The sequence below is a fragment of the Myotis brandtii genome, unplaced genomic scaffold (assembly GCF_000412655.1).
Source record: "Myotis brandtii unplaced genomic scaffold, ASM41265v1 scaffold494, whole genome shotgun sequence".
NCBI classification, from domain to species: Eukaryota; Metazoa; Chordata; class Mammalia; order Chiroptera; family Vespertilionidae; genus Myotis; species Myotis brandtii.
In genome coordinates this window covers 63682-90060 of record NW_005368860.1, presented here as the reverse complement: position 1 = coordinate 90060, position 26379 = coordinate 63682, and the positions used below count along the sequence as shown (strand labels likewise).

At 40.1% G+C, this 26379-nt stretch overlaps 2 protein-coding genes across 2 annotated transcripts in view; one reads left to right on the top strand and one right to left on the bottom strand.

Moving 5' to 3' along the window:
* Positions 1 to 2486: 2486 nt before the first annotated feature.
* On the top strand, positions 2487 to 3218 carry LOC102261611 (prefoldin subunit 1). The gene has a single exon (XM_005876644.2). The coding sequence runs from the start codon at positions 2504 to 2506 to the stop codon at positions 2870 to 2872; it is 369 nt and encodes a 122-aa protein (XP_005876706.1). The 5' UTR covers positions 2487 to 2503; the 3' UTR covers positions 2873 to 3218.
* A 6453-nt stretch (positions 3219 to 9671) lies between these two features.
* Positions 9672 to 26379, bottom strand: part of MCM4 (minichromosome maintenance complex component 4) — a 17477-nt gene continuing 769 nt past the window's right edge. The window contains exons 2-15 of the mRNA XM_014548075.1: positions 25598 to 25761; positions 25409 to 25510; positions 24933 to 25028; positions 24756 to 24851; positions 23866 to 24004; positions 21066 to 21286; positions 18677 to 18797; positions 15191 to 15450; positions 13982 to 14347; positions 13434 to 13561; positions 12401 to 12608; positions 10846 to 11074; positions 10556 to 10689; positions 9672 to 9884 (exon numbers count right to left, since the gene is read on the bottom strand). Coding sequence (XP_014403561.1) covers positions 9792 to 9884; positions 10556 to 10689; positions 10846 to 11074; positions 12401 to 12608; positions 13434 to 13561; positions 13982 to 14347; positions 15191 to 15450; positions 18677 to 18797; positions 21066 to 21286; positions 23866 to 24004; positions 24756 to 24851; positions 24933 to 25028; positions 25409 to 25510; positions 25598 to 25761 — 2357 coding nt within the window. The 3' untranslated portion in view covers positions 9672 to 9791. The remainder of the gene's footprint in view (positions 9885 to 10555; positions 10690 to 10845; positions 11075 to 12400; positions 12609 to 13433; positions 13562 to 13981; positions 14348 to 15190; positions 15451 to 18676; positions 18798 to 21065; positions 21287 to 23865; positions 24005 to 24755; positions 24852 to 24932; positions 25029 to 25408; positions 25511 to 25597; positions 25762 to 26379) is intronic.

Below are 26379 nucleotides of genomic sequence, written 5' to 3'. Positions count from 1 at the left end.
CCACGAAGTTTCAATCGCACTGTACGTGCGCGCCCACACGTGGTATTTTGTGGAAGAGCTACACTGAAGTGGCCAAAGAGCCGCATGTGGTTCGCGAGCCGCGGTTTGCCGACCACGGTTAAGTCAGTGGATGAACTCATTAATGTCAAGGGAGATTCTGTGTGTGGGGAAGATTATCCACAATTAATTATAAGGTCCTATTCATTCCCCTTTCACATTTATTGGGCAATTGACATTCTTTTACCATTAACCAACACTCTTTTTTTAAAAAAATATATTTTATTGATTTTTTACAGAGAGGAAGGGAGAGGGATAGAGAGTTAGAAACATCGATGAGAGAGAAACATCAATCAGCTGCCTCCTGCACGCCCCCTACTGGGGATGTGCCCGCAGCCAAGGTACATGCCCTTGACCAGAATCAAACCTGGGACCCTTGAGTCCACAGGCTAACGCTCTATCCACTGAGCCAAGCCAGTTAGGGCTAACCAACACTCCTAAATATTTATATTGTTTGCATAACTAATAAAGTAAAACTTATTAATTTAGAACATTAGTTGTTCCTAAATATTTAACTGCAAACTTATTTAATCAAAATTTAATCTGAATATTTAATTAAAATGAAAAGTTTAAAAAAATAAAAATCAATGGAAAAAATATCCTCGGGTGAGGATTAACCAAAAAATAAATAATAATAAAAAAATAAAAATAAAAAAGCCTCTCTTGGCACGCCACTCTTTCAGTGCTGGTGACCCCCACTGGGTGGGGCCTCCTCCCAGGCTCTGACCGGCCAAATGTCAGATCCCTGCACTTCCAGAACGAGGGGCAGGGGCGCTGATTTCCAGCCCAGAGCCTTCCCCTTTGCCTCAAGTCACTGCAGGGTCAGGTAGAACCAGCCATCCCACAGGGCGTGGAAAGGCCTCCCCTGCTCTTGAGGTGGGCCTCACTGTTCAGTCCCCAGCTGGCTCTTTACGAAAGTTCCCCTAGAGCAGTGGTTCTCAACCTTCCTAACGCCGCGACTCTGTAGTTCCTCATGTTGTGGTGACCTCCAATCATAAAATTATTTTCGTTGCTACTTCATCACTGTAATTTTGCTACTGTTATGAATCGTAATGTAAATATCTGATATGCAGGATGTATTTTCATTGTCACAAATTAACATAATTAAAGCATAGTGATTAATCACAAAAACAATATGTAATTATATGTGTGTTTTCCGATGGTCTTAGGCGACCCCCTCCAAAGGGGTCGCGACCCACAGGTTGAGAACCGCTGCTCTAGAGAGTAAAGGGTCCCTTACAATCACTGATCAGAGTACCTGTATGACCCCTCCACTGACCTGAGGTCCAATGGGTGGCGCCCTCCCACAGAATCAGATCGGGGCTAACTTCCCAGGTGGGATGCTGGTGGGTTGCTTGCCATGCTCCTCCCAATGAGTCTCAGCCTTAGACTCCTGCGGCTTTGCTCACCACACCCCCTCTCCCCGCCTGCAATCAGCTCCTGGCTTAGTGGCCTAGCCACAGTTTACTCTCTTTCCATCCAATCTGCAGTCCCAGCAGGACCCAGGGCTGGGCAGTCAACTGCCCCCTCTGTGACTAACTGCAGCTCCTGGACCCCTGGCTGCAAGGCTCTTCAATCTGTAGGCTGATGCTCTGACCACTGAACCACCGGCTAGGGCTCAAGCACCATTATTAATCTCACTTCTGCTAGTTGTGCAATTGGAAGCTATAACCTCAAGGTTTAATTGAGGCCAAGGCTGTAAGAACACAATGGCTGAGGGGCTGCCCCCCCCCCCGCCCAAGTGCACAAATTTTTATGCACCAGGCCTCTAGTTTATACATAACATTTCTCAATATTTCTTTTTCACTAACCTTCTACAACTCCTATTGTTCTTCTTAATTTGTCTCCTTTTACTAATTCAGAAATAATCAAATTATTAGAACAAATTATTTCCTTTTAACTTCTCTTAAAAACACACACATCCCTTTCCTTCCTTTTGCAATAACATTCCTTCTATATTTCAAAAGAGAAGCCATAAAAAATGCATTATTGATAATGCAAAAGTTATTGTAAACACCTTTAGCAATTATTAACAGTTGTGCTATATACACAAGGTTTAAGAAAAACCCAAAGAACAAGTATAATTATTATGACTAATATTATTAGCATTAGCAGACAAAGAAAATTGAACAAAAATTTTATTGTATTTGTGTGTTTCTGGCTCTTTTGTAAAAAAACAATCTGCCCATCTACATGGGATTTTTTTTATCTGGGCTCTCAATTCTGTTCTATTGATTTGTGTGTCTGTTTTTCTGCTTATATCATGCTGTTTTGATTATTATAGTCTGTGGTATAATTTGAAGTCAGGTAGTGATACCTCTGGCTTAATTCTTTTTTCTCAGGATTGCTTTGACTATTTGTAGCCTTTTGTGGTTTCATACAAACTTCAGGATTTTTTCTATTTTTTAGAAAATGACATAGGGGCAGGTGCAGAGAGTGAGCCAAGATGGCGGCACCCGTGGATCTGGAGTTGAAGAAGGCCTTCACAGAGCTTCAAGCTAAAGTTATTGACACTCAACAGAAGGTGAAGCTTGCAGACATACAGATTGAACAGCTAGACAGAACGAAAAAGCATACCCATCTTACAGATACAGAGATTATGACTTTGGTAGACGAGACTAACATGTATGAAGGTGTAGGAAGAATGTTTATTCTTCAGTCCAAGGAGGTAATTCACAATCAGCTGTTAGAGAAACAGAAAATAGCAGAGGAAAAAATTAAAGAATTGGAACAGAAAAAATCCTACCTGGAGCGCAGCTTGAAGGAAGCTGAGGACAACATCTGGGAGATGCTGATGGCACGAAGGGCACAGTAGGAAGCCTCTAGGGAAGCTTTCCCTCCTGACCCCTCCCATTCCTGGCAAGGACAAGGGGCTTGTGTAGGGAAATAGCGTCTGCTGTACCTGATGGACGTTTTATCTGGATGGCCTGGTAACCCTATGTTTTCTACATCACCCTGAGCCCCTTTCAAATCCCAAGCCCTTATTTTTTATCCTGGCTCTGCCTGCCATCTCTGCCTAATACACTCTTCTCCCCTGGGGGTGACTCCTGAACTCCCAGGAGAGGGGAGATGGGAGCCAGGACAGGTAGGGGAGCTCTGCCCATGCCCGCTACTAGTCATGCTGGTCAGACCAATAAAAGGCATCTGTGCCACTCTTCTAAGTTTGCTTTTCTTGATCTGATGGATGAGAACAGAGAGGCAGAGGCTATCTCTACCTGAGCTCCTCCCTGTCCCTCTCTAGGGCTGGGGCCCTGCTCCTTCTGCATCGAAGTCTTCCCCACTTCTTTTTTCCTCTCTGATCCTTCAAGTAAACCCTTCAAGCTCACAGCCTCCATGGAATGTGCAAGTAGGAAAGAAAGGAGACCAGGGCATAGCTGAATTTTAAGTGAGGACAGCAGTCCTTGGTGGCAGTATGCCTAAAGATTCCTTTCCTGCTTTTCCCCAAACATCCCATTTAAGCCAGCAGCACCTCCAAGACTGTCTCCCTTCGGTTATAAGGTGGACACTATAATTCTGAGGCTCCTAGAGGCTCAGGGGCAGTGTTGTGTTGGAGCTGACTTATACTGGCTCAGGAGAGCCAGTTATTCAATTTTCAGGAATTTTGTTGCAAGCCAGTTGTTAAACGCAGCCATTATTAAAAATTAAATTATGTAACTTTACAATTAAATTATTAAAGAACAAGGGTAATAAATATTCAAAACATCTCTCTAATAACTAAAAAAAATGACATAGGGATTTTGATGGGGACTGCATTAAATCTATATATTGCTTTGGGTAATATAGCCATTTTAACCATGTTGATTCTTAAAATCCATGAACACAGGATATTTTCCCACTTTGTTGTCTTTTTCAGTCTCTCTTAATAATGCTTTGTAGTTTTCAGTATCCCCATCTTTGACATTGTTTGTTTAGTTTCTTCCTAGCTATTTTATTCTTTTAGTTACAATTGTAAAAGCCATTGTTGTTGTTTTTTCCATTTCTTTCTCTGAAGTTTTGTTGTTAGTATAGTGGAAGGCAGTGGGCTTTTGTGCATTGGTTTTCTATTCTGTAACTTTATTGTATTTATTTTTTCTAATAGTTTTTTTGTGGAGTCTTCAGGTTTACTTTTTTATGTACAGAATCATGGCATCGGCAGTGACACTTTTACTTCTTCCTTCCTGATTTGGATGCATTTGATTTCTTTCTCTTGCTTTATTGCTCTGGCTAGCATTCCCTGAACTATATTGAATAAAAGTGGTGAGACTAGGCATTCTTGTCTTGTTCCTGATTTTAAAGGAAAAGCTTTCAGTTTTTTCCATTCAGTATAATATTGACAGGGTTTGTTATCTATCACCTTTATTATATTGGGGCATTTTCCTTCTATTCCTATTTTATTAGAGTGTTTTAATCACAAATGGGTGTTGTGTCTTACCAAAAAGTTTTTTCTGCATCTATTGATAAGATCATGTGATTTTATCCTTTCTTTTGTTAATATGGTATATTACATTGATTGATTTGCATGTTGAGCCATCATTGTGCCCCTGGAATGAACCCCACTTGATCATGATGTATTATTTTTTGTATGTACTGTTGTATTCTATTTGCTAGTATTTTGTTTAGGATTCTTGCATCTGTATTCATCAGAGATGTTGATCTGTAGTTTTCTTTTTAAAAAAATATATTTTTATTGATTTTGGAGAGGAAGGGAAAGGAAGAGAGAGCCAGAAACATCAATGATGAAAGAGACTTATTGATCTGTTGCCTCCTGCATGCCCCACACTGGTGATCCAGCCTGCAACCCGGGCATGTGCCTTGACTGGCAATGGAACTGTGACCTCCTGGTTCATAGGTTCTTGCTCAACTACTGAACCACGCCAGCCAGGCTGTAGTTTTCTTTTTTTGTGTTATCCTTGCCAGATTTTGGTATCAGGGTTATGTTTGTCTCATAAAATGTATTAGGAAGTACTGCCTCTTCTTTAATTTTTTTTTTTAACGTGTTTCAGAATGATGGGTTTTAAATCTTCTTTGAGTGTTTGGTGTAGTTCACTGGTGAAGCCATCTAGTCCTAGACTTTTGCGGGAAGGAGGTTTTTGGTGGCTGTTCCAATTTCCTCTCTGCTGATCAGTCTATTTAGATTTTTCAATTCTTCATTATTTAGTCTAGGAAGGGTATATATTCCTTGGAACATATCCATTTCTCTTCCAGGTTATTGAATTTGGTGGCATATAGTCCTTCATAGTATTCTAGTACGATCCTTTGTATATCTGTGATGTCTGTGGTGACTTCTCTTTCATTTCTGATTTTGTTTATATGGGTTTCCCTTTTTTCCTTAGTGAATCTAGCCAAGGGTTTGTCAACTTTACTAATCTTTTCAAAGAACCAGCTCTTTGTTGTATTAATTTTTTGTACAGTCTTTTTGTTCTTTATTTCATTCAATTCTGCTCCAATTTTTGAAAAATATATTTTTACTAATTTCAGAGAGGAAGGGAGAGGGAGAGATAGAAACATCAATTCTGAGAATCATTGATTGGGTGCCTCCTGCATGCCCCACACTGGGGATCGAGCCTGCAACTCAGGCATATACCCTTAACAGGAATTGAACGTGGGACCCTTCAGTCTACAAGCCGATGCTCTATCCACTGAGCCAAACTGGCTAAGGCTCTTTTCTTTTTCTAAATCCATTTCAGTTTTCTATAACCTTTCTTAGTGTGACCTGGCTTTCTATAATAAAAACAGACTCCTCTACAGGAGTTTCCCAGCTGAAGTGTGCTGCTTATGGGTTGCAAACCAAAAAAAAAAAAAAAAAAAAAAAAAAAAAACGATGTTTTTAAAAAAAAAAAAAAAAAAAAAAAAAAAAAAAAGCTGATGTTTGTAACAACAAAAAGACCAATTCTAGTGTTTAGGCATAAAGGAAATTGTGTGTGCAAATCACTTATTTGATGAGAAATAGAATATTTACATAGCCCCAGATTATCTCCCCACAAGACACTTAAAACTACAAAAGAAAAAATAGTAAATAGTAATTTAAAATTAAGAAACCTGCCCGGCCAGTGTGGCTCAGTAGTTGAGAACTGAACCATGTACCAAGAGGTCCTGGGTTCAATTCCTGTTCAGGAAACATGCCCACGTTTTGGGCTTGATTCCCAGTTCAGGGTGTGCAGGAGGCAGCCGATCAATGTGTTTCTCTCATCAATGTGTCTCTCTATCCCTCTCCTTTCCTTTCTCTAGAATCAATAAAAATATTTTAAGCCCTGACGGGCTCTTGCTTCTGGTGCCAAGCACCCTCTCCCCCCCACCCCCACCCAAAAACAAAACAACACAAAACAAAAAACCAAAACAAACAAGAACCCTGACAAATACCACTTAACTCAGATGATCAAGGTTAAACTTCCCAGTAAAAGTTCAGGTGTACTGACCCTCCTGATATAGTGATGCACGGAGGACACATCACTTCTGTGGTGTTCTTGCCAAAAACAGATATCCAGAACCTAATCATAGAGACATCAGACAAATCTAAATCAGGGACAGTTCACAAAAACCTACTGGCCTTTAAAAATGTTAAGGTCATGAAAAGATGAGAAAAGACTGAGGAATGTTCCAGATTGAAGGAGAATAAGGACATGAAAACTAAATGCAACCTGTGATCCTGAAACAGAAAAATATGTATTTTTATTTTTGCTAAAGAACATTATTGGTACAATTGAATGTACATTGAATTTTTTTATTATGTGATGAACTTGTTATGGTTGTGTGTTGTTTTTAGGATATACAGTTTTTAGGAAGTACTTAGCAGTAATGGGGCATCTTAACTTACTCTCAAATGATTAAAAAAACATTTTAGAAAATGTTAACATTAAAGGAATTTGAGTGACGGGGATTTATACTATTACAACTTTTCTTGTAAGTTTAAAATTTATTTCAAAAAGTTTAAAAATTGAATAACAGTGGTATTTTAAGAAATTGCCTTAGATTTGATAAGTAACAGGACTGTCTTTAAGTTAGTATTTCCTAACCTGTGTGCTAAGGGTTATTAAATTCTCCATTTCTTCATTCTAGATAATTTTTTACTCCTCTGCATGAAGTTGGTTACATTTATGATGGATGCTGGAAGAATGGCACATGGATATTTATATAAATCAAATAAAGTCACTCTAATTAGCAACTCTGAGTATCTTTCAGGGTCAGTGTCAGAGAGAAAAGTTCAAATGGAATTACATTACAGTGTTTTAAAAACTATATTCATAGGAATTAAGCTGAAATTATATTGTCCTACCTATTCTCTTTGTTAATAGTAACAACATTGAGCACTTATCAATAAGCATTGCATGCTGCCCTAGCCGGCTTGGCTCAGTGGATAGAGTATTAGCCTGCAGACTGAAGGGTCCCAGGTTTGATTCTGGCCAAGGGCACATGCCTGGGTTGCAGGCTCGATCCCCAGTAGGGGGTGTGCAGGAGGCAGCCAATCAATGATCCTTTCATAATTGATATTTCTATCTCTCTTTCTCCCTTCCTCTCTGAAATTAATCAATAAATTTTTTTAAAAAAGCATTGCATGCTGAGAATTAATGGTGAGCCATGATTTGAACCTGGGCAGCCCACACCTATGCTCTTCACAACATATGCCACCTTGTACAAGTGGGGAAGATGCTCTAGTCCAGTGGTCAGCAAACTGGGGCTCGAGAGCCATATGCGGCTCTTTGGCCCCTTGAGTGAGGTTCTTTCACAAAATACCACGTGTGGGCGCGCACGTAGTGCGATTGAAACTTCGTGGCCCATGCGCAGAAGTCGGTTTTCGGCCTGGGCGAGTCTATTTTGAAGTACTGTTGATATTCGGCTCTGTTGACTGAGTTTGCTGACCACTGCTCTAGTCCAAGGCAGCGGTTTTTGTTTTTTCTTTAAATCTATACTGTTGAGTATTATAGATGTGAATAAAACTTTTTTCATGTCTGAAAACCATGTGGTCGCAAGAACACAGTTCAACAAATTAAGACCTCTACTCAATGGAACATTTACAAAATACCCACCATGTAACAAGTACCAGGGAACCTTCTTTGCATGATTTTGGAAGTATAAACAGTGTGTCCAAAAGAATGAACAGTTTAAAACCTGAGTTGTAGCCTGAGCACAGCATGGTTATTCTAAAGTCAGAAGACACAACTGGTTTAATTTCAGCTTTCTCTCTTGCTCTTGGGTCTTCAGGCAAGAGATGAAACTTCTTGCCTCCTCCATCTATAGAGAGAGAATTGCTCCTACAGAGTGGCTGAGGATTATGTGTAAAAGCATCTCCTATCAGTGAGTTCACTGAGGAAATCTCCTTGATAAAGCCACTTGGTGGGCTGTCTGCCTTGCATCCTTTGGTGATACACCAACCTAACTATTGCCTCCTCCAAACTATAAGATGTTTTTGCAAACCTATCAAGGACAGCAAAGAATGATGATTCATGAAAATGAAAGTTTGGTCAGATGAGCTCTCTCATTCCAATATTAACATTTTAATGCTGTTTAAATATTTAATTAGATATATCATTTCTATGAATAGCTTATTAAGGAATTTTGAGTCTACTTAAATAGGCCTAACTCATAAAATGTCTTAAATGTTTCAGGGATTATTCATTATAGCAGTATTTCCATGTAAGATTTCAGATTATGATGGTTTTATAAGACTAATGACTGCTGGAATTGATTAATTTTTGAGTAAAATTCATATTAGTTTCTTTGACGATTTATAAAGTACTTACCATCATGAATTTTCATGAATGTAGTATTTATTTATACATACATATATATATACATATTTTATTGATTTCAGAGAGGAAGAGAGAGGGAGAGATAGAAACATCAATGATGAGAGAGAATCATTGATTGGCTGCCTCTTGCATGCCCCACACTGGGGATTGAGCCCGCATTCCAGGCATGTGTCCTGACCAGGAATCAAACCATGACCTCCTGGTTCATAGGCTGACGCTCAACCACTGAGCCACGCCAGCTGGGCTGAATGTAGTATTTATTAAAGCTTTTTTTCTTAGTTAAAAATAATGCCAGATAAACAGTTATTACTTAAGTCTATCATTTATTTAGGAAAAAGTTTTACACATTAGGATAAAGTAGTAAAGAAGTTAACCAAGAACCTAATTCTTTTTTCTTTTTTTAAAAATATATTTTATTGATTTCTTAGAGAGGAAGGGAGAGGGATAGGGAGTTAGAAACATCAATGAGAAAGAAACAGCGATCAGCGCCTCCTGCACACTCCCCACTGGGTATGTGCCTACAACCAAGGTACATGCTCCTGACCAGAATAGAACCTGGGATCCCCCAGTCCGCAGGCCGACGCTCCATCCACTGAGCCAAACCGGCTAGGGCAAGGCTCTGATCTTTTATTGCCTCACTCAGAATGATATGCCCTGGCTAAATCTTATCTCATACTATAAAAACCTTAAGCATGTGGATGACTGCCTTTTACAATGTCTAGCATCAAAACCATGACCCAGACTGCCATCTTTAAAAGACGGCAGTTTAAGTAAATAATCTCTATTGCAACCTGGCATAGTATTTTTCACTTAAAAGTGTTAGAAAAAATGAAAACACATTTCTCTACAAAAAGTGAACCCGGGTTAGAAAAATGTTACGGAGCCAAATAATGACTTTAAGAGTCTATTTGCAGTAACGGCAGCAGTGGCAGTTGACTGGCCCATATGCCATATACATATGCAAGCAAGTGCAGACAAGCAGAACACACAGCACTGCTCACAAAGACTTCAGAGCAAACGAACAGTTTTTCCAGTTACTGTCAAGAAGTCATCATCAGCCAAGGCACGCAATGCTTCTTCAAACATATCTTTGGTAATTGCCTTTGGGAAAAAGGAGAGAAACAAATATTTTACACATATCAAGTACTCCTTTACCTGTTATAGAGAGAGCTTGGCACCTGTCATTAACTACTCAACTGTGCCCCCAACTAGCAGTGCAGCCACAGATAATAAATACATAAGTCAAGGGGGGTATTATTATAGCAGGCAAAGGCTGGTTTTGGCCATCAGAATTTTTTTCACTAAACAACTCAAAATAAATTTGATAGTTATTACTACTTAAAATAGCAAAAAACTGCAAACATCCTGACTGTGCAACAACTGATTAAGTAAATGATGAAATGTGCATGCAAAAGAATGATACCAACCAGTATGATTAATATTATGAAATCTATTTGCCTTCACAGATGGTGTTAATATTAATTTAATTAAAAAGAAACAGCAAGTTACAAAGCAGCATAAATATAATCAACTATGTTCATTTTTAAAAAAGACCACATGTGAATATATACACATGGAAAAACTATAAAAGCAGCAAATAAAATTTTAATTGTGATTATTTCTTGATGATGGGTTTATGGGTGATATTACTTTTCTCCATTATCCTTAACATTTACTACTTAATAAATGAAGGAAAAAATGAGAAAAAGAACTGAAAGTCAATAATAAGATAAAAAAACTCTATTACACATAAAATACATATGAACACTTACTATGTCAGATTGTCCTCGAATATCTTCAAAAAGTTGCTGGTATTTTAGAGCTGGTGTTTTCCCTTTAGATAAAATAAGTTTTCTCAATGCTTCAGCTAACTCTTCTTTCCGTTTGCGAGAAGTGGCACTCATTCCTAATTTAAAAAAATTAATGAAAATATTTCTTCTATAAGGAAGTGAAATGTCTCAAATTTCCATTAAGGTTAGGGGATAGTGGCTGAATGCTAAAATAATATCAATTACATTTAATATCAATTACATAATTTTCATGTTTAATGCAAATAACGAACCTGTAGTAAGAATAGATATGTCCACAATGCCGGTCCGGGGGTCAGTGGCAGACTGCTTTAGAGCCTCGCGATGCAGGCGCTTTGCCTCTTCCACATCAATTGCTTCAACTTTGTTTGAAAACCGTACTTTAGCATGGGCTTCTGCTAAGCGAATCAAAGATTCCAGCTGTCGAGGGTATGCAGAGACCATTCCTCGGCTACTCCCAATCTTCCTCATGTCTACATAAGCCTAGGGTAGACAGAAAAAAATGCCCAAATTCCTTGTTAACAATAACCTTAGTTTTGTGGTTGAGCTTTAAACATTTAGGATTCTATTAAATAAACGAAACTACTGCCAGGCTGCCGTGTGCAGGTATTGAGGGGAATGAAAAGTGAGATCAAGCTTTGTGCCTCCAAGCACAAGAAGGTGGTATCGGATGTGATTTTGGAGAATGGGAGTGAAAGTACGAGGCCCAGTACTCAAAGGACTAAGGGGTAGGCTGCAGTCAGAGCAGAAGACAATCAGGATGCCTATCTGTAAAAGCTCCTCAGGCACTGACACCAATTTATATCCTTACTGAGGACCCATTTAATAAGGCACACAAAAGGTTACTGGGATAATGCTACAAAGGTAAGTTGTATTAATATTGGATTGTAGCTGCAGAACAGCAATCCTTTTTTTTTTTTTTATATTTTATTGATTTTTTACAGAGAGGAAGGGAGAGGGACAGAGAGTCAGAAACATCGATGAGAGAGAAACATCGACCAGCTGCCTCCTGCACACCTCCCACTGGGGATGTGCCCGCAACCGAACCTGGGACCCTTCAGTCCGCAGGCCGACGCTCCATCCACCGGTTTGGCAAAGGTAAGTTGTATTAAACTTATACGAACGGGCCCTAGCTGGTCTGTCTTAGGGGATAGAGCATCAGCCTATGGACTGAAGGGTCCCAGGTTCGATTCTAGTCAAGGGCATGTACTGGCTGCGGCTTGATGCCCAGCCCTGGTCAGGGAGCATGCAGGACGCAACCAATTGATGTGTCTGTCTCTCCCCTTCCTTTCCACTCTCTCTAAAAATCAATGGAAAAATATCCTCAGGTGAGGATTAACAACAACAACAACAAACAAACAAACAAGAATAATACAAATGGAAAATTAATATTATCTTCAACTTTTGAGTATTTGGGGAGCTTCATTAGGATGCAAAGCCCATAAAAATCCTCTTCCTATGACAATATTTGAATAACCTAATGTGTCATCATGCACTGCTGCCTATGTAAGCAATACTGAAAGTGAACATAAAATATTTTATTTTTTAGAAATAAGAAAAAGGAAGCTCAGAGAAGCTGGATTACTTGTCCAGAGTTACAAAGTCACCAAGTGGAATGACCTATACTTCAACTCCTATATTCTGATCTTAAATCCACTATATTTAGTATTTAAATGTAAAAAGTGTGTGTACAACCTATATAAATTAACCCTTTCTCCCTTTTTACATTTGGAAAAATCATTTTGCAACAAAGGAGAAAAAAAATAGTTGTAGATATTTTTTCAGGCTTTAAACATGAACATGTGTTACCTCGATGAGAGCTTGGCTGGCTTCCTGGCTCAGCCGAGGCATGACCATGCTGTGAGCGTAAGCAATGTAATCCTTTAGCACTGCCATGTCCATGAACTCCTCCTCCATTTGCTCCTCGCTCTGGTAGTAGAGAGCGACAAGGTGGTGAGCCAGACGCCTGTCGTAGGCTTCATCCTGAGGGTCCAGCATGAGGAAGATCAAATCAAACCTGAGAAAATATTGTAAAAGCAACGTGTTCATAGTTGGGACACCAACATATCTACAAGCATAATTTAAAAATCGCTCTTGGGCTACCTAGGCATGTACAGTGAACATGGCATTTACTCAGGCGTCTGAGGATTCTCCCCAAGCCCCCTCTATCCAGGTCGCCTACTGAGCCTTCAGATCAATCCAATTCACCCTGCTCTGTTCCCACCCAAGTGACTGTTCGCCTGGCCAGAAACAGCTGATTCAAAGAATTAAAGATTCCCCTGAGGGAAATGTTACTATAATTTTAAAGACTGGAATATACAAATAAAAACACATTCAACTGCTTAGAGAAAAAATAACTATTCGGTTAAAAAGTCAATTAAAATGCAAAATAATTTTATGAAACACATGAATATTTGTAGTAGTGGATTGAGCAAAAGTGGGAATTATATGATTATGCTTTAAAAAATTTAACTTTTCAGAAAGTTATCTACTACGTGAAGCTATTCTCTGTAGAACAGAGTATAGTGGTTGATTCTCAATAGTGGCTTTAGGAATGAGATAAGAGTAGTGGGTGAAGGGCTTCTGAAATAGATGCCAAGGTGAAATGTCCTAATTGCTTCAAAAAACAAATGAATATTAAGGTGCTGCCCATAGCTGAGTAAAGAAACACACAGTCCTTGCAATGAAAACCCTTCACCAACCAAATTTGAAAATTTTTGCATTCAAGAGTTTGTGATATTAGCAGTTGTTGAATATTAGTATTTCCTTTCCTTAATCCCACCCTGAAAATTCTACAAATAAGCAAAGAACAAACATCTCTTAAATAAAAATGTTTTCATACCTTGATAGTAATGTGTGAGGTAGCTGGATATTTTCAATGGTAGTTTTTTTAGGATTCCATTGAGATTCAATAGGATTTGCTGCTGCCAGGATAGAAGTGCGTGCATTAAGCTGACAAATAATCCCAGCCTATCAGAGAAAACAGTGCAGTTAGATGTCTCACCTGAATGATGGCTGGAACTGTGAGAGACATCTTTTCCTGGCATGGCCTCTACCATGTCTCCAATGTCACCAAGAGCCACGCCACCTTGTAAAGGTGACTTCAGTGGTCCCATTTGGGACAACGCCCTGTCCTTGGATTCATGTAAAGCACTGAGTTTTAGGTAACTGTATATGCTACAACTGCATCTTTCTCCAAAACTAAATCCTTTGCATGAGCTTTAGGACAAAATTATTAATGGGTAAGTACAGCAAAAATACATTATTTCATAAAGAGGATCCTGTAAAAAATACTCAAGAGATTTAGCTGCAATCTAATATTAAAAGTATTTAACAGTTTCCTACAGATTTCAAATGTGTCCACATTTATGGGTGGAGAATGTGATGTACCTTGGCAATGGAAAGGGTCTGCTGTTCCATGACTTCATGCAATACTGATCTTGTACTTTCATTCATCTTGTCAAACTCATCAATACAGCAGATTCCGTTATCACTGAGGACAAGGGCACCAGTCTGCAGCACAAGCTGCCTCGTCTCGGGGTCTTTCATTACGTATGCAGTGAGACCGACAGCACTGGAACCCTTTCCAGATGTGTACTGGCCCCTGGGGACCAGGTTGTACACATACTGCAGTAGCTGGGACTTGCTGGTCCCAGGATCACCGCACAGGAGAATGTTGATCTCAGCACGAAATTTGCCCCTTCCTGTGTGACTAAAATCCTTTCTTGTTCCACCAAAGAGCTGAAGCAAGATCCCCTAAACAAAGAAACACGTCTCAACATTCATTTACTGTAGAATAACTGAGATATAGTTTAAATGTTAGAGGTACTTTTCTACTCTATGGATTATAACTAAGAAATTTAAATAAAGGTATAGAAAAATGAACGTGACACTGCCTTAAGTTATCACTAACCAATTTATACATTAGCACACACCATGTCAGAATGGTGGTCGTATAAATCCCTCTTATGACTATGTGACTTTTCTTAGATATGGTAGCATGTAAGTTTGGTGTGGAGCAAGCATGTCAAACTCAAAGGCTAACACAGGTCAAATAAATGAGGCATGCGGCCTGAGGGCCACGGTTTTGACATGCTTGGTGTAGAGATAAAGAAAAGATATGGACAATGATGCTGTGATTCTCCTCAACCTATAACCAGGTCAGGTTGTGAGCTCCTTGCTCTGCCCAATAGGCAGCAGCTCTTATCCTTTACGGTGGGGAGGGGTGGTGGTCATGGGGGAAGATGGGTTTACACCAAGCATGTCAAACTCGTGGCCGGCATGTCTGACATGCTTGCTTTACACTATTTGATCACAAACAACTTTTTCTCAACCACAAATTAAAAATCCACCATCACTGCCCTGGCTAATGTGGCTCAGGTGGGCATTGTCCCATGTGCCAAAAGACTGCTTCAATTCCCAGTCAGGGTAACATGCCAGGGTTGTGGGCTTGGTCCCTGATAAAGGGCGTGAAAGAGGCAGTCAATCGCTGTTCTGCTCTCATATTGGTATTTCTCTCTTTCCTCCCCCCACCTCTTTTATCCAAATACACACACACACACACACACACACACACACACACACACACTCCATTGTTACCTTCTTTATATCTTCATGTTCATAAATGCTTGGTGCCAAGGCTGAAGCAAGTCTCTCATAAATGTCTGGTTTTCTGGAAAGTTCCTTAAGCAATTCCACACGCTTTTCTGAAAAAAGTTTCTGCTCTGCTTCTTCATCAAGGCCATGCAGACGTTTTGCATCAGTTTTTCGATAATGAATGACATCAATGTGGGTTTTGTAGACAGACTTCACATTACTCACTCTTGGATTGACTCGAATAGGCACAGCTCGATAGATGCCTGAGGGCACAACCACAAGACATACATACTTTTACCTTTCACTACCGGGCTCAGGTAAGCAGTGCAGACAGCTGGCACCAGAGAGGTGAGCTTCCCAGCACTCTGCCTCCCTGGGTGTACGTTCAGAATTACACTGTAAAGCTCTCCGCCAAAGGGGACAGGATCACATTGGAAAGAACACAGGTTTCTGAAAATGGGTTTCATCTGTCACCACTTGTTAGATCTGTGACCTTGGGCACCTATATGAGCATAACTACACTACATATAATCATTCTTACATTTAAATGAAATTACAATGGGGCCTTGACTTACGAGTGTCCCGACTAACGAGATACAAGCCGTCTCTCAACCGATTTTTTGCTTTGAGTTTCGAGCTAAAATTCGGGTTACGAGCCAGCTTCAGATACCCCACCGCTAGTTGGCGCAGCGAACGTCACAGTGGATGCCACAACATCAGCCCAGCATCATGTGTCTCACTTGGTGAAAACTGATTTGACACATGAGTAATTTGAGTCACGGAACGACTTAAACTTGTAAGTCAAGGCCCCACTGTACTTTGTTTCTAGAACAATGCTTGGCTCATGGCTGTGTTCAATAAATAGTATTTTCATTTCCCTTAAGTGGACAATCTGCTTAGTAATTATTTGAACAGAACTAACTACTACTAAAATCCTGTACCAAAAATTTGGAAAGGAAGTTCAAGTCTTTTAAAAATCACCCACAAAGCCCTAACCGGTTTGGCCTAGTGGATAGAGCATCAGCCTGCGGACTCAAGGGTCCCAGGTTCGATTCCGGGCAGGGGCATGTACCTTGGTTGCGGGCACATACCCAGTAGGGAGTGTGCAGGAGGCAGCTGATTGATGTTTCTCTCTCATTGATGTTTCTAACTCCCTATCCCTCTCCCTTCCTCTCTGTAAAAAAAAAAAAAATCAATAAAATGTATTTAAAAAAAAATCACCCACAAATTATTTCAGACAATAAGACAATCTACTGAGTAAAATGTGAAAATACGATTTAGAAAAAATAACTGTATTTTGTTCATAATAGGACATATTTCTAGGTGAATGGTTGTGCCCCAGCCTGCCTTCTAAAGAATACAACTTATGGACGTTAAAAGAAGTAGATGAACAATCAACTCTTCAACCATACTAGTTCATCCATTCTCCAAGAACAAAAATTTCCCAAATCTGATGTTTATCTTTTTAAAATTTCAAACTAAAATCCTTGAACTCCAGGACAACTTACTTTCTTGCTGCTTTTTGAGGAGAAAATATCTAATCTCTCCCTCACAGCTTTCACAACAAAGATCACCTGTCCTTTGTTTATTTAACAGGTCAATGTTATTCTTTTAACATAAAAATCAGTTTATATGTAACAGTCTTAGAATACACACTACTTTTCACATGAAGATAGATTAGGGATGGATGACTATATTTATTATGTTTATGTTTACTATGTTTAAAGCAATTCAGTTATCTTTATTGATGTCTATAATGATTCATCTTCACAGAACAGCAATGATAATACTTATTTGACATGTCAACAGCATTTTCCACAGCCTCCTCCTCCCAAATACTTTAACGTGTATCATCACATTAACTCCAATTTAAAATACTGGAGCTCGGCTGGTGTGGCTCAGTGGTTGAGCATCAACCTATGAACCAGGAGGTCTTGGTTCGATTCCTGTCAGTGCACATGCCTGGGTTGTGGGCTTGTTCCCCAGTAGGGGGCGTGCAGGAGGCAGCCAATTAATGATTCTCTCTTATCACTGATGTTCCTATTTCTCTTTCCCTTTCCCTTCCTCTCTGAAATCAATAAAAACATATTTGATTAAATACTTGATAAAGTACTTAATATACTCTTATTAGCATAAAAGTATATAACATCAAGGGTTTCAGAGCAGTAGGGGGGCAGAACTAGGATTACCTATCCTTTTCACTAAAGATGACACATTCTTTCAATTTTTAACACTACACGTACTTTACAAACTTAAGATTGCTGGGGAAGACACAGGATGAGAAGTCCAGATTCACTGAATGGAACAGATGGACTGACTGCCCAGGACCCTTAGCTGCTCCTTGGACGCAATTTCCACACTGCCTTCATTCAAGAACTACGCCTGCCATAACACAAATACCTCCCACCCCGAGAAGCCAAGTGCCCATACTGCTATGAAGCATCAAAAGAAACTGACATACTCATTTGGTGCAGTGGAGTACTCTCTTGGCAGTAATAGAGCATGAGTCCTAGTTTCACAAATTACTTAGGATTTTAGCTATACTGATCAATACTTCTCTGAGTCTCAGGTTCCCCATCTCTAAAAATACCATAATGTAACTCCCAGAATGGAAGCAGGGTGCTCTGATCCATTTTTTTTTCTATAATAAATTTTAACCCTTAACTTTGCATTTAGGAAATAAGTAGAATTATTTAAAATTCCAGAGTTGGTGAGACCTATTTCCTGGAGCTGCTGGCATAGCTCAAATCTTGCCAGTGTCTGAAGTTGTTTTCTCAAGATGCCAACACTATCATTCAAGATACTTGCATAGCTCTGGGTTACTGCAACAGCAGGAAGCAAGTGACTGTAAGGACAATGCACTGATATGTTCTGTCCTGCCGGGTTAAGAAGAAAGTGACTAAAGCAGTACACCGATCTCATGATCTGAATGACAGCTGGAGGCAGGACCAAGCCCCATGCCAATTCATGACCAAGTCAAAGGACTGACTCAAAAGTGTGGTTAAAAGTAAGACAGCCCTGGCCTGGCAGAGTGGCTCAGTTGGCTGGGCGTCGTCCTGTGCACCAAAAGATTGCTGGTTTAATTCCCCCTAAAAGCATATGCCCAGGTTGGAGACTTGATCTGTGCAGGAGGCAGCCAATCAATGATGTTTCTCTTTCCCTCTCTTTCTAAAAACAAATCAATTGAGCCCTGGCTGGCGTGGCTAAGTGATTAGAGCATCAGCTGTCGCACCAAAGGGGTCTCGGATTCGATTCCTGGTCAATGGCCAATGGCATGTACCTGGGTAGTGTGTCCCCCCCCCCCCCCTTAAGGAGGCAACTAATGGATGTCTCTCTCTCCCCTTTCCCTCCTTCCCTCCCACTCTCTCTCCTTCTGAAAAACAATGAAAAAAATATCCCCAGGCAAGGATTAACAAAAAACAACAAATACGTCAATGGAAAAAAAAAGCCAAGACAGGCTTATTGCATTAATACAACCTACATTCCTACCTGTAACGTTCACTCTGTCCCCAGGTTGAACCTTGTCAACAAGATCATTGTGAGCAAAAAGGATGACAGTGTGAGGAGTCTGGCCTGCAGGCATGTCTTCGGGAGACTCTTGAAGCTTGATCTGAAGAGAGCAGTGAAAACAGAGTCAGCAAATGAAGCAAGCATAACGAGAACAGCAAGTCTTTGTACTACTTAAGACAGGAGTTCTTTCGATCCCCAGCATCTTTACTTTTTAAAACATTGTTCTTTATTTTATTCTCTAGGTAGTTAGGTTTTTAACAAAGCTTTTAATGTGACATGAACACTTTTTGTGAGAATGTTATTTACTTAAATATTCCCCTATTTGGGGGAACAGGGAGGCAGCAATTTAGGTGATTATTTTTTGCCATTTTAAGGTTTAGTGGGTATCTCTTTGTATAAATGTTTGTCTACATTTCTATTTTTATTTATTTTTTATTTATTTTTTTAAAAAATATATATATTTTTTTACAGAGAAGAAGGGAGAGGAATAGAGAGTTAGAAACATCGATGAGAGAGATCGATCAGCTGCCTCCTGCACGCCCCCCAGTAGGGATGTGCCCGCAACCAAGGTACATGCCCTTGACCGGAATCGAACCTGGGACCCTTGAGTCCGCAGGCCGACGCTCTATCCACTGAGCCAAACCGGTTCGGCTACATTTCTATTTTTAGAAGCTGCTTCTAGATTTCCTGGACGGAAAGGCCTTTCTCAAATCAGGTGACCTCTTGGAAGAGGTTTAAGGATATTAGGGAGGAAATATGTGCTCTCAATGTAACGAACAGCAAGTTCAGCCATGGCAGGAGTGGCTCAGTTTGCTGAGCATCGTCCCATGCAACTAGAGGTCGCCAGTTTGTATGCCTCAATCCCCAGTAGGAGGTGTGCAGGAGGCAGCTGATTGATGTTTCCCTCTCCTTTCCTTTCTCTAAATTCAATAAAAACATGTTAAAGAAAAAAAAAAAAAAAGAGCAGCAAATGCAAAGGTTTTACAGCAGGCTTGAGCTTCATTGATGATCTAGGTATAAAGGAATAGTTGAGACACTGTCATCGATGAGGTCTGTGGGTACAAAGGTGTGTTGTGGCTGATGATGGGCCATATAGTCTTGGATATGAGTTTAAGACATTAGGTTTTTTATTTTCTTTTCTTTATTAAGGTATTACATATGTGTCCTTATCCCCCCCCCCCCCCCCCATGTCTGTGTCCACTGATTATACTTATATGCATGTATACAAGTCCTTTGGTTGATCTCTGCCCCTTACCCCCACCCTCCCCTACCTTCCCTCTGATGTTTGTCCGTCTGATTGATGCTTCTCTGAAAGACATTAGGTTTTATTCTAAGTTTGTTTGGGAGTCTTTGAAGCATTCTACAAATATATACTAAAGCTCTTTGGGAGCAGGAGTTCCACCTTTGTATCTCCAGCTCTTAACACCATGCTGGCGTGAGTTGACGTACATTTGCTCCAATAATTGGTACCAATATTAGATACAATTTATATCTTAACTTAATCTTCAATTATTTGGTAATTATTTTTCACATTTGTTAATATTTTTCTTATGGACTCCCAATAAGGGAAATTACCTTTTGTAGTATTTTGAACACATTCTCCTTACTTAACACTAAAATTATTTAAACATTGCAACAAAATAAAACTTAACAAGTCCTTGTGCATACTTTTGCACCATTACAATAGTCAATAATTTTTCTGCATTCCCCCCACTTATTTCTGTCACTTTAAGAACTTCACTTTAAAAATTTCATGATTAGAGAGGTAAAAGGTCAAACTTCTTATACAATAAAATCTGTGAGAAGAACTTTAGAAAAACTTCTCAACCCATTTTTTTTTACCAGTGGAACACTTGCAAAAATGAGTTTTTAACCAAATAATTTTTACTAACCTTAAATATTTTATATAATATTATTTAAAACACTAAAATTTTAAAATAATCTTTAAGAATTCCCACAGAAACATCTCATGTTATATTTAATAAATCAAAGAGACTAATTTGATCTGTCAACCATTAAATTTAAGATGTGTATAGTGGAAGAATGCACTCTATCTCCTTTTATAAAGTATTTTATGCCATGAGAATGTGAAATATCTAATGAACTAGTGCTCACTGGCAATAAAGCAGGGACACTGGCATCCCAAAGTAGAAGCCTTAACCACGCCCCGAGTATCGAGCCCACAACCCCGTAACAAATAGTCCAGTTAGAAGGAATGAAGTAGCTGAACACCATTTAGGAAGCAGGGTTTTAAGGCTTCACAAGTGGAGGAGTTTTTTAGGCTTTTTGAGGATCCAGATCAAACCAGAACAAAAAGGCAAACATGCTAAAGGGAGGGCCACCCAGCGCACCCAGGAAGGCCACGTACCATCTGCTTGTCGGAAAACACAGAGCGGTTGTGGATCAGTGCCATGCTGTGGGTGGTGTGGCAGCGCTCACATACACAGGGCTCGGCGATGCGGCCGCGGTCCATCTCCACCTGGGCTGTGTGGGCGCACACCTGACACTGGAAGAAGGCCTCCTGCATCTCTGGAATGAGCTGGGATGTTCTGATTACCATGCCACTGATGGCGATGAGTTGGTCAATGTCTGCAAGAAGAAGAGAGGTCAGCTTGCCCATAAGCCACTGCCCTAAGCTCCGTCAGCTGTGGTATCTCCCTGGGCTGGATTCCTGCCAAGGCAGGTCTGGGTCTGCTGTCAAGCAGAGGCATCCTGGAGGCGCAGAGGTACCTGGTGATGGCGGGGGTAACAGGTAGGCACTGTGGCCAGGGCATGAACATCTCACTGGCTACCTTCAGGTCTGGCCTAGAATGCCCTTCCTGTGTCCAGTCTGCCTTCCTCTCAACTCCAACGAACCTCTGGCTCTTTCTTCCTAAGTCCCCTATCCAATAGGCATCTTACCACCTTTTTTTCTCAGCTGCCTCCTGTCTGGCTCCACTTTCCAGTTTCAGATGAGAAACTATGCTTTTGCCTATTTTGTCCCATGGCCTTCCACCTCACTCATTGTGCCACATGGAAGTCCTGCTGTCCCAGTGTATGCACAAAGCATGGACTCTAGAGCCACCCGGCCTGGACCTTGGGGACGCATATACCTCAGAGTTGTTGAGGATTAAGAGTCAGTTTATATAATACAAGCCGAAGAACAATACCTGACAGAGATAAGCACCATATAACTTAGCCAATCTTCATCATATAAGGCCCCCTAGAGACTACTTCCCACTCTACAATTTGGACCTTCCCCAACAACTTTTCCCTCAACTAATTCCCACTGCTGGTTCTAAACGAGTTACGCTGTCATTTCTAGTCAACAAAACAGCGTAGCCAGCTATTGCTGGCCTTATAGATTGTCCTATCCTTTAAGCACTTCCAATGTCCCCACCAGAATTCCTATCAGAGATGATTCCAGGTGCTGATTTCATAAATGAAAAAATAAAATAAAAAAATTACAATTCTGCCCTGACCGATTTGGCTCAGTGGATAGAGCGTCGGCCTGCGGACTCAAGGGTCCCGGGTTCGATTCTGGTCAGGGGCATGTATCTTGGTTGCGGGCACATCCCCAGTGGGGGGTGTGCAGGGGGCAGCTGATCGATGTTTCTCTCTCATCGATGTTTCTGACTCTCTGTCCCTCTCCCTTTCTCTCTGTAAAAAATCAATAAAATATATTTAAAAAAAATTACAATTCTTCAATAAATAGTGAAGTCCAACACTTGCTCATGTTTATTGGCTGTCTTATTTTCTTTGACTGAAATTTATGTCTTTTATACTTTTACCTAAAGCAGTGTTCATTAATTGCCAATAGCTTTTATACCTCAATCTTTATACGTGGCAAATATGTTTGTCCTGTTTTTTTACTCTGATGGCCACCGTCCAGCTTGTGAAGCCTTAAAACCCTGCTTCCTAAATGGTGTTCAGCTACTTCATTCCTTCTAACTGGACGATTTGTTACGGGGTTGTGGGCTCGATACTTGGGGCGTTATATTTGTCCTGTTTTTTTACTCTGATGGCCACCGTCCAGCTTAGGATCCTGTTGCCCTATATTTGAGCTATTGTTAGTCTCCCAATTGAACCTCAACATACTTTGCACACTGGACCGACCATGAACTTCTCAAGAGTGGTCAATCTTTCTCCTCAATGGCTCCCTATAGACTTTGGAATCAAAATCTCAGTTAAGTTGGAATTCAAAGCTCTTTAGGACCTAAGCTTTCCAACCTCCATGCAAACACTGCGAGCCAGACTCCCTGCTTCAGCCATCACTCACTGTGCACACATAGCTGTTTTGCTTCCTTGTGTCTGGCTACATTCTGCTGTCTAGGAGAATTCCGTCATGTCTGCTTTCCAAATCCTTGCTATAATCCCAATTTCTATTTCACCATGAGTTCTTCCCACTTGGGCCCAGTGCTTTCCTTCTCTCCCTGGGTGAGACATCTCCCGCACTGTTCTTCAGTTATTCTCTCTTCTTTCATTTACTTTCCCAACTAGATTTATTTTTTAAGCTCTAGGGCAGAGATCATATTTGTACTTGTTTTCTACAGTGATTCTGAGAAAGTGTAAAATTATAGTATTTGGATAAGTTCACCTTAAGATAGAGAACAGTTATATACTCTTTTATATAATTTCAGTTAAGTTAAAAAAGGCTTGGTGGGTTCATAATCATACAGGTTAGCTGAATCTGATACTATTTTATCAATTTGCAACCTACCACCTCCAATTATTTTAAAGTTCCTTGTCCTGACTGGTTTGGCTTGGTGGATAGAGCTTCGACCTGTGGACTCTAGGGTCCCAGGTTCAATTCCGGTCAGGAGCATGTACCTTGGTTGTGGGCACATCCCCAGTGGGGAGTGTGCAGAAGCCAGCCGATCGATGTTTCTCTCTCATTGATGTTTCTAACTCCCTATCCCTCACCCTTCCTCTCTGTAAAAAATCAATAAATATATTAAAAAAAAAATAAAGTTCCTTGATAAAATAAGCTTTTGCTTATTTTCATGTAAGGTATTTCCCTATTAAAAAATATTACCTTCTGGCCCTGGCTGGGAAGCTCAGTTGGTTAGAGTATTGTCCTGATACACTAAGGTTGCGGGTTCCATCTCCAGTCAGAGCATACAAAAGTCATTCAATAAATGCATAAATAACATTTTTCGCTCTTTCTCTAAAATCAATTAAAAAATTACCTTCTGGATTCAGGTTCCTCATATTTTTAGTCTTCAATGCATTGAATGGTCTTACTTGAATCTGATGTTCTAAGATTGAGTCAGGATAACGGTCAAAAAAGATCTCGTTGACAGCCATATCGAAAGTTGGGATAACCTCCTATAAAAAATGAGAGGGTGCAACGCTGTATTTGCATTTCCATCTTACGGTTAAACATAAAGCATTTCATATTAGTAAAGGGTGAAAGCAAAAACACATGGCATAATCTAAAAGCATTATTTTAGTCACACACATACCATTTATAAATCGTGGGTTCACTCAATTATCTTACGTCCGCATGCTCTCATTGGGATTAAATGTGGTTATATATAAATAGTGCCTTCAGTATGTACTGGCATATTTTAGGCTCTTAATCAGTAACAAAATAAATTTTGAACACATACTTTTATGTCTTACTTTATTCACAGTGAAATAATACCAATAAATTAAACCATAATTATTTTATTCAAATTTGTCAACACTTGTTCCCCATTCCGTAGATGAGGAAATAGCCTTTTGGGGCCGGGGAGCTAAGCAACTTGACCCAGGTTACACAGCTATTAAGCAGAAAACATCAATATTTAAAACTGAGTCTGCTTGCCTCCAAAGTCTATAGCTACAATCAATATAGTTGACATAGTGCCAATTAAACAATAATACGTCACTGACAGTAATACACACCCCAATTTCAGAAATGTTAAAGTGTGAAAGGGCTTATCTTAAAGGAGATTAAACATGGCTTTCTAAGGCAAGTTCTTTTGCCTTGCAGGCATATTCTATCTGTTACCACCGAGGAAATTCTGCTATTCAGAAACTCTTAAGATATTCTAGATATTTATGGAATTCATCAATGTCAAAGACAAATTCTTACCTGTGGGTAGCAGATGAGCTGTCTGTATAGATTTTTGTCAAATGATTTTATGTGTTCACAGTTTACATTTAAAAATGGCTCCCCAATAACATTAATCTACAAGATCAAATGAACAAGTTATTGTCTGATTGTTTTGAAATGCATAATTTGAATTTGTAAGTAAGAATATATAATTACCTCCCCAAGTCGTTGCATGTACAGAGGTTCAGTAATATCTATACCAACATTTTCTTCTTCTTTAGCCAGAGGGTCAATAAAACGCTGAAGAAATCTCTTGATGTGGGGAGAAAAATATTAAGTTTAATGCACCGAGGAATAAGCAAGTATTCAAAATACAACGTTATGAGTATGTCAATATCACAAAGCAAGAAAATAGCAACAATTCTAAGCTGCATAAAAATCTACCAGTGGGGCCTGGCACCAGTGGCTCAGTGGTTGAGCATTGACTGGTGAACCAGAAGTTCATGGCTCAATCCCCAGTGGGGGGAGGGGCAGGCGATCCATGATTCTCTCCCTCTCCTTTTCTCTGAAATTAATAAAAATATATTTTAAAAAATCTACCACTAGGTATTATGGCTATTTAAATATAGGTCATTAACACTTTCCCCCAGCATTTTCAGCCTTAAGAGTATGAATCTGAACACATAGCTCACCTGAAAATTTTCTTTGCATGTTGCCACATTTACATCTGTTCCCCAAATCACAAGTTTTTGGCCTAGAGACTGCTCACTTGCTACTACATCTTCTGCTGCTGGCTACACAGAAAAATATGACAGAAGCACGTTAATGAACCACGTTATGCCCCCAAACCAAGCTACCAGAAGACTGTGCTGTGTACTCACCCCATCGGAATGCAAATCCACCTGCAGCCCCTTCCGCACAGACCCCAGGTCGGGCCTCTGCCTCAGGGGTGTGCCCCTCACGCCACTCCTTGGGGTTCCCTCCACTCGAGAGCTGGGGGTGCCATATGTCAGTGGTGAACTAACGTCAAAGTCAAGGGGAATAGCTATAAAAACAAAATGTGGATGTTCACAATGAAAGCCTACTAGCACATCAAACCAGACAACATAGCATGTTCGCTGTTGCTCTAAGCCAGAGGTTCTCAACCTGTGGGTCGTGACCCTTTAGGGGGTCGAACTACCCTTTCACAGGGGTCGCCTAAGACCAGGGGTCTTCAAACTATGGCCCGCGGGCCACATGCAAATACAAATATTGTATTTGTTCCCGTTTTGTTTTTTTACTTCAAAATAAGATATGTGGAAGGAACTCTTACCATTTGCAACAGCATGGATGGAACTGGAGAGCATTATGCTAAGTGAAATAAGCCAGTCAATGAAGGAAAAATACCACATGATCTCACTCATTCATGGATAATAAAGACCATTACAAACTTTTGAACAATAATAGATACAGAGGCAGAGCTGCCTCAAACTGATTGTCAAACTGCAGCGGAAGGCCAGGGAGGGTTGGGGGGCAGGAGGGAGGGGAGTAAGAGATCAACCGAAGGACTTGTATGCATGCATATAAGCATAACTAATGGACATAAGACACTGGGGGGTAAGGGAGGGCAGGGGATTGTCAAGGGGGGGGGAAGGACACATATGTAATACCCTTTGTAATACTT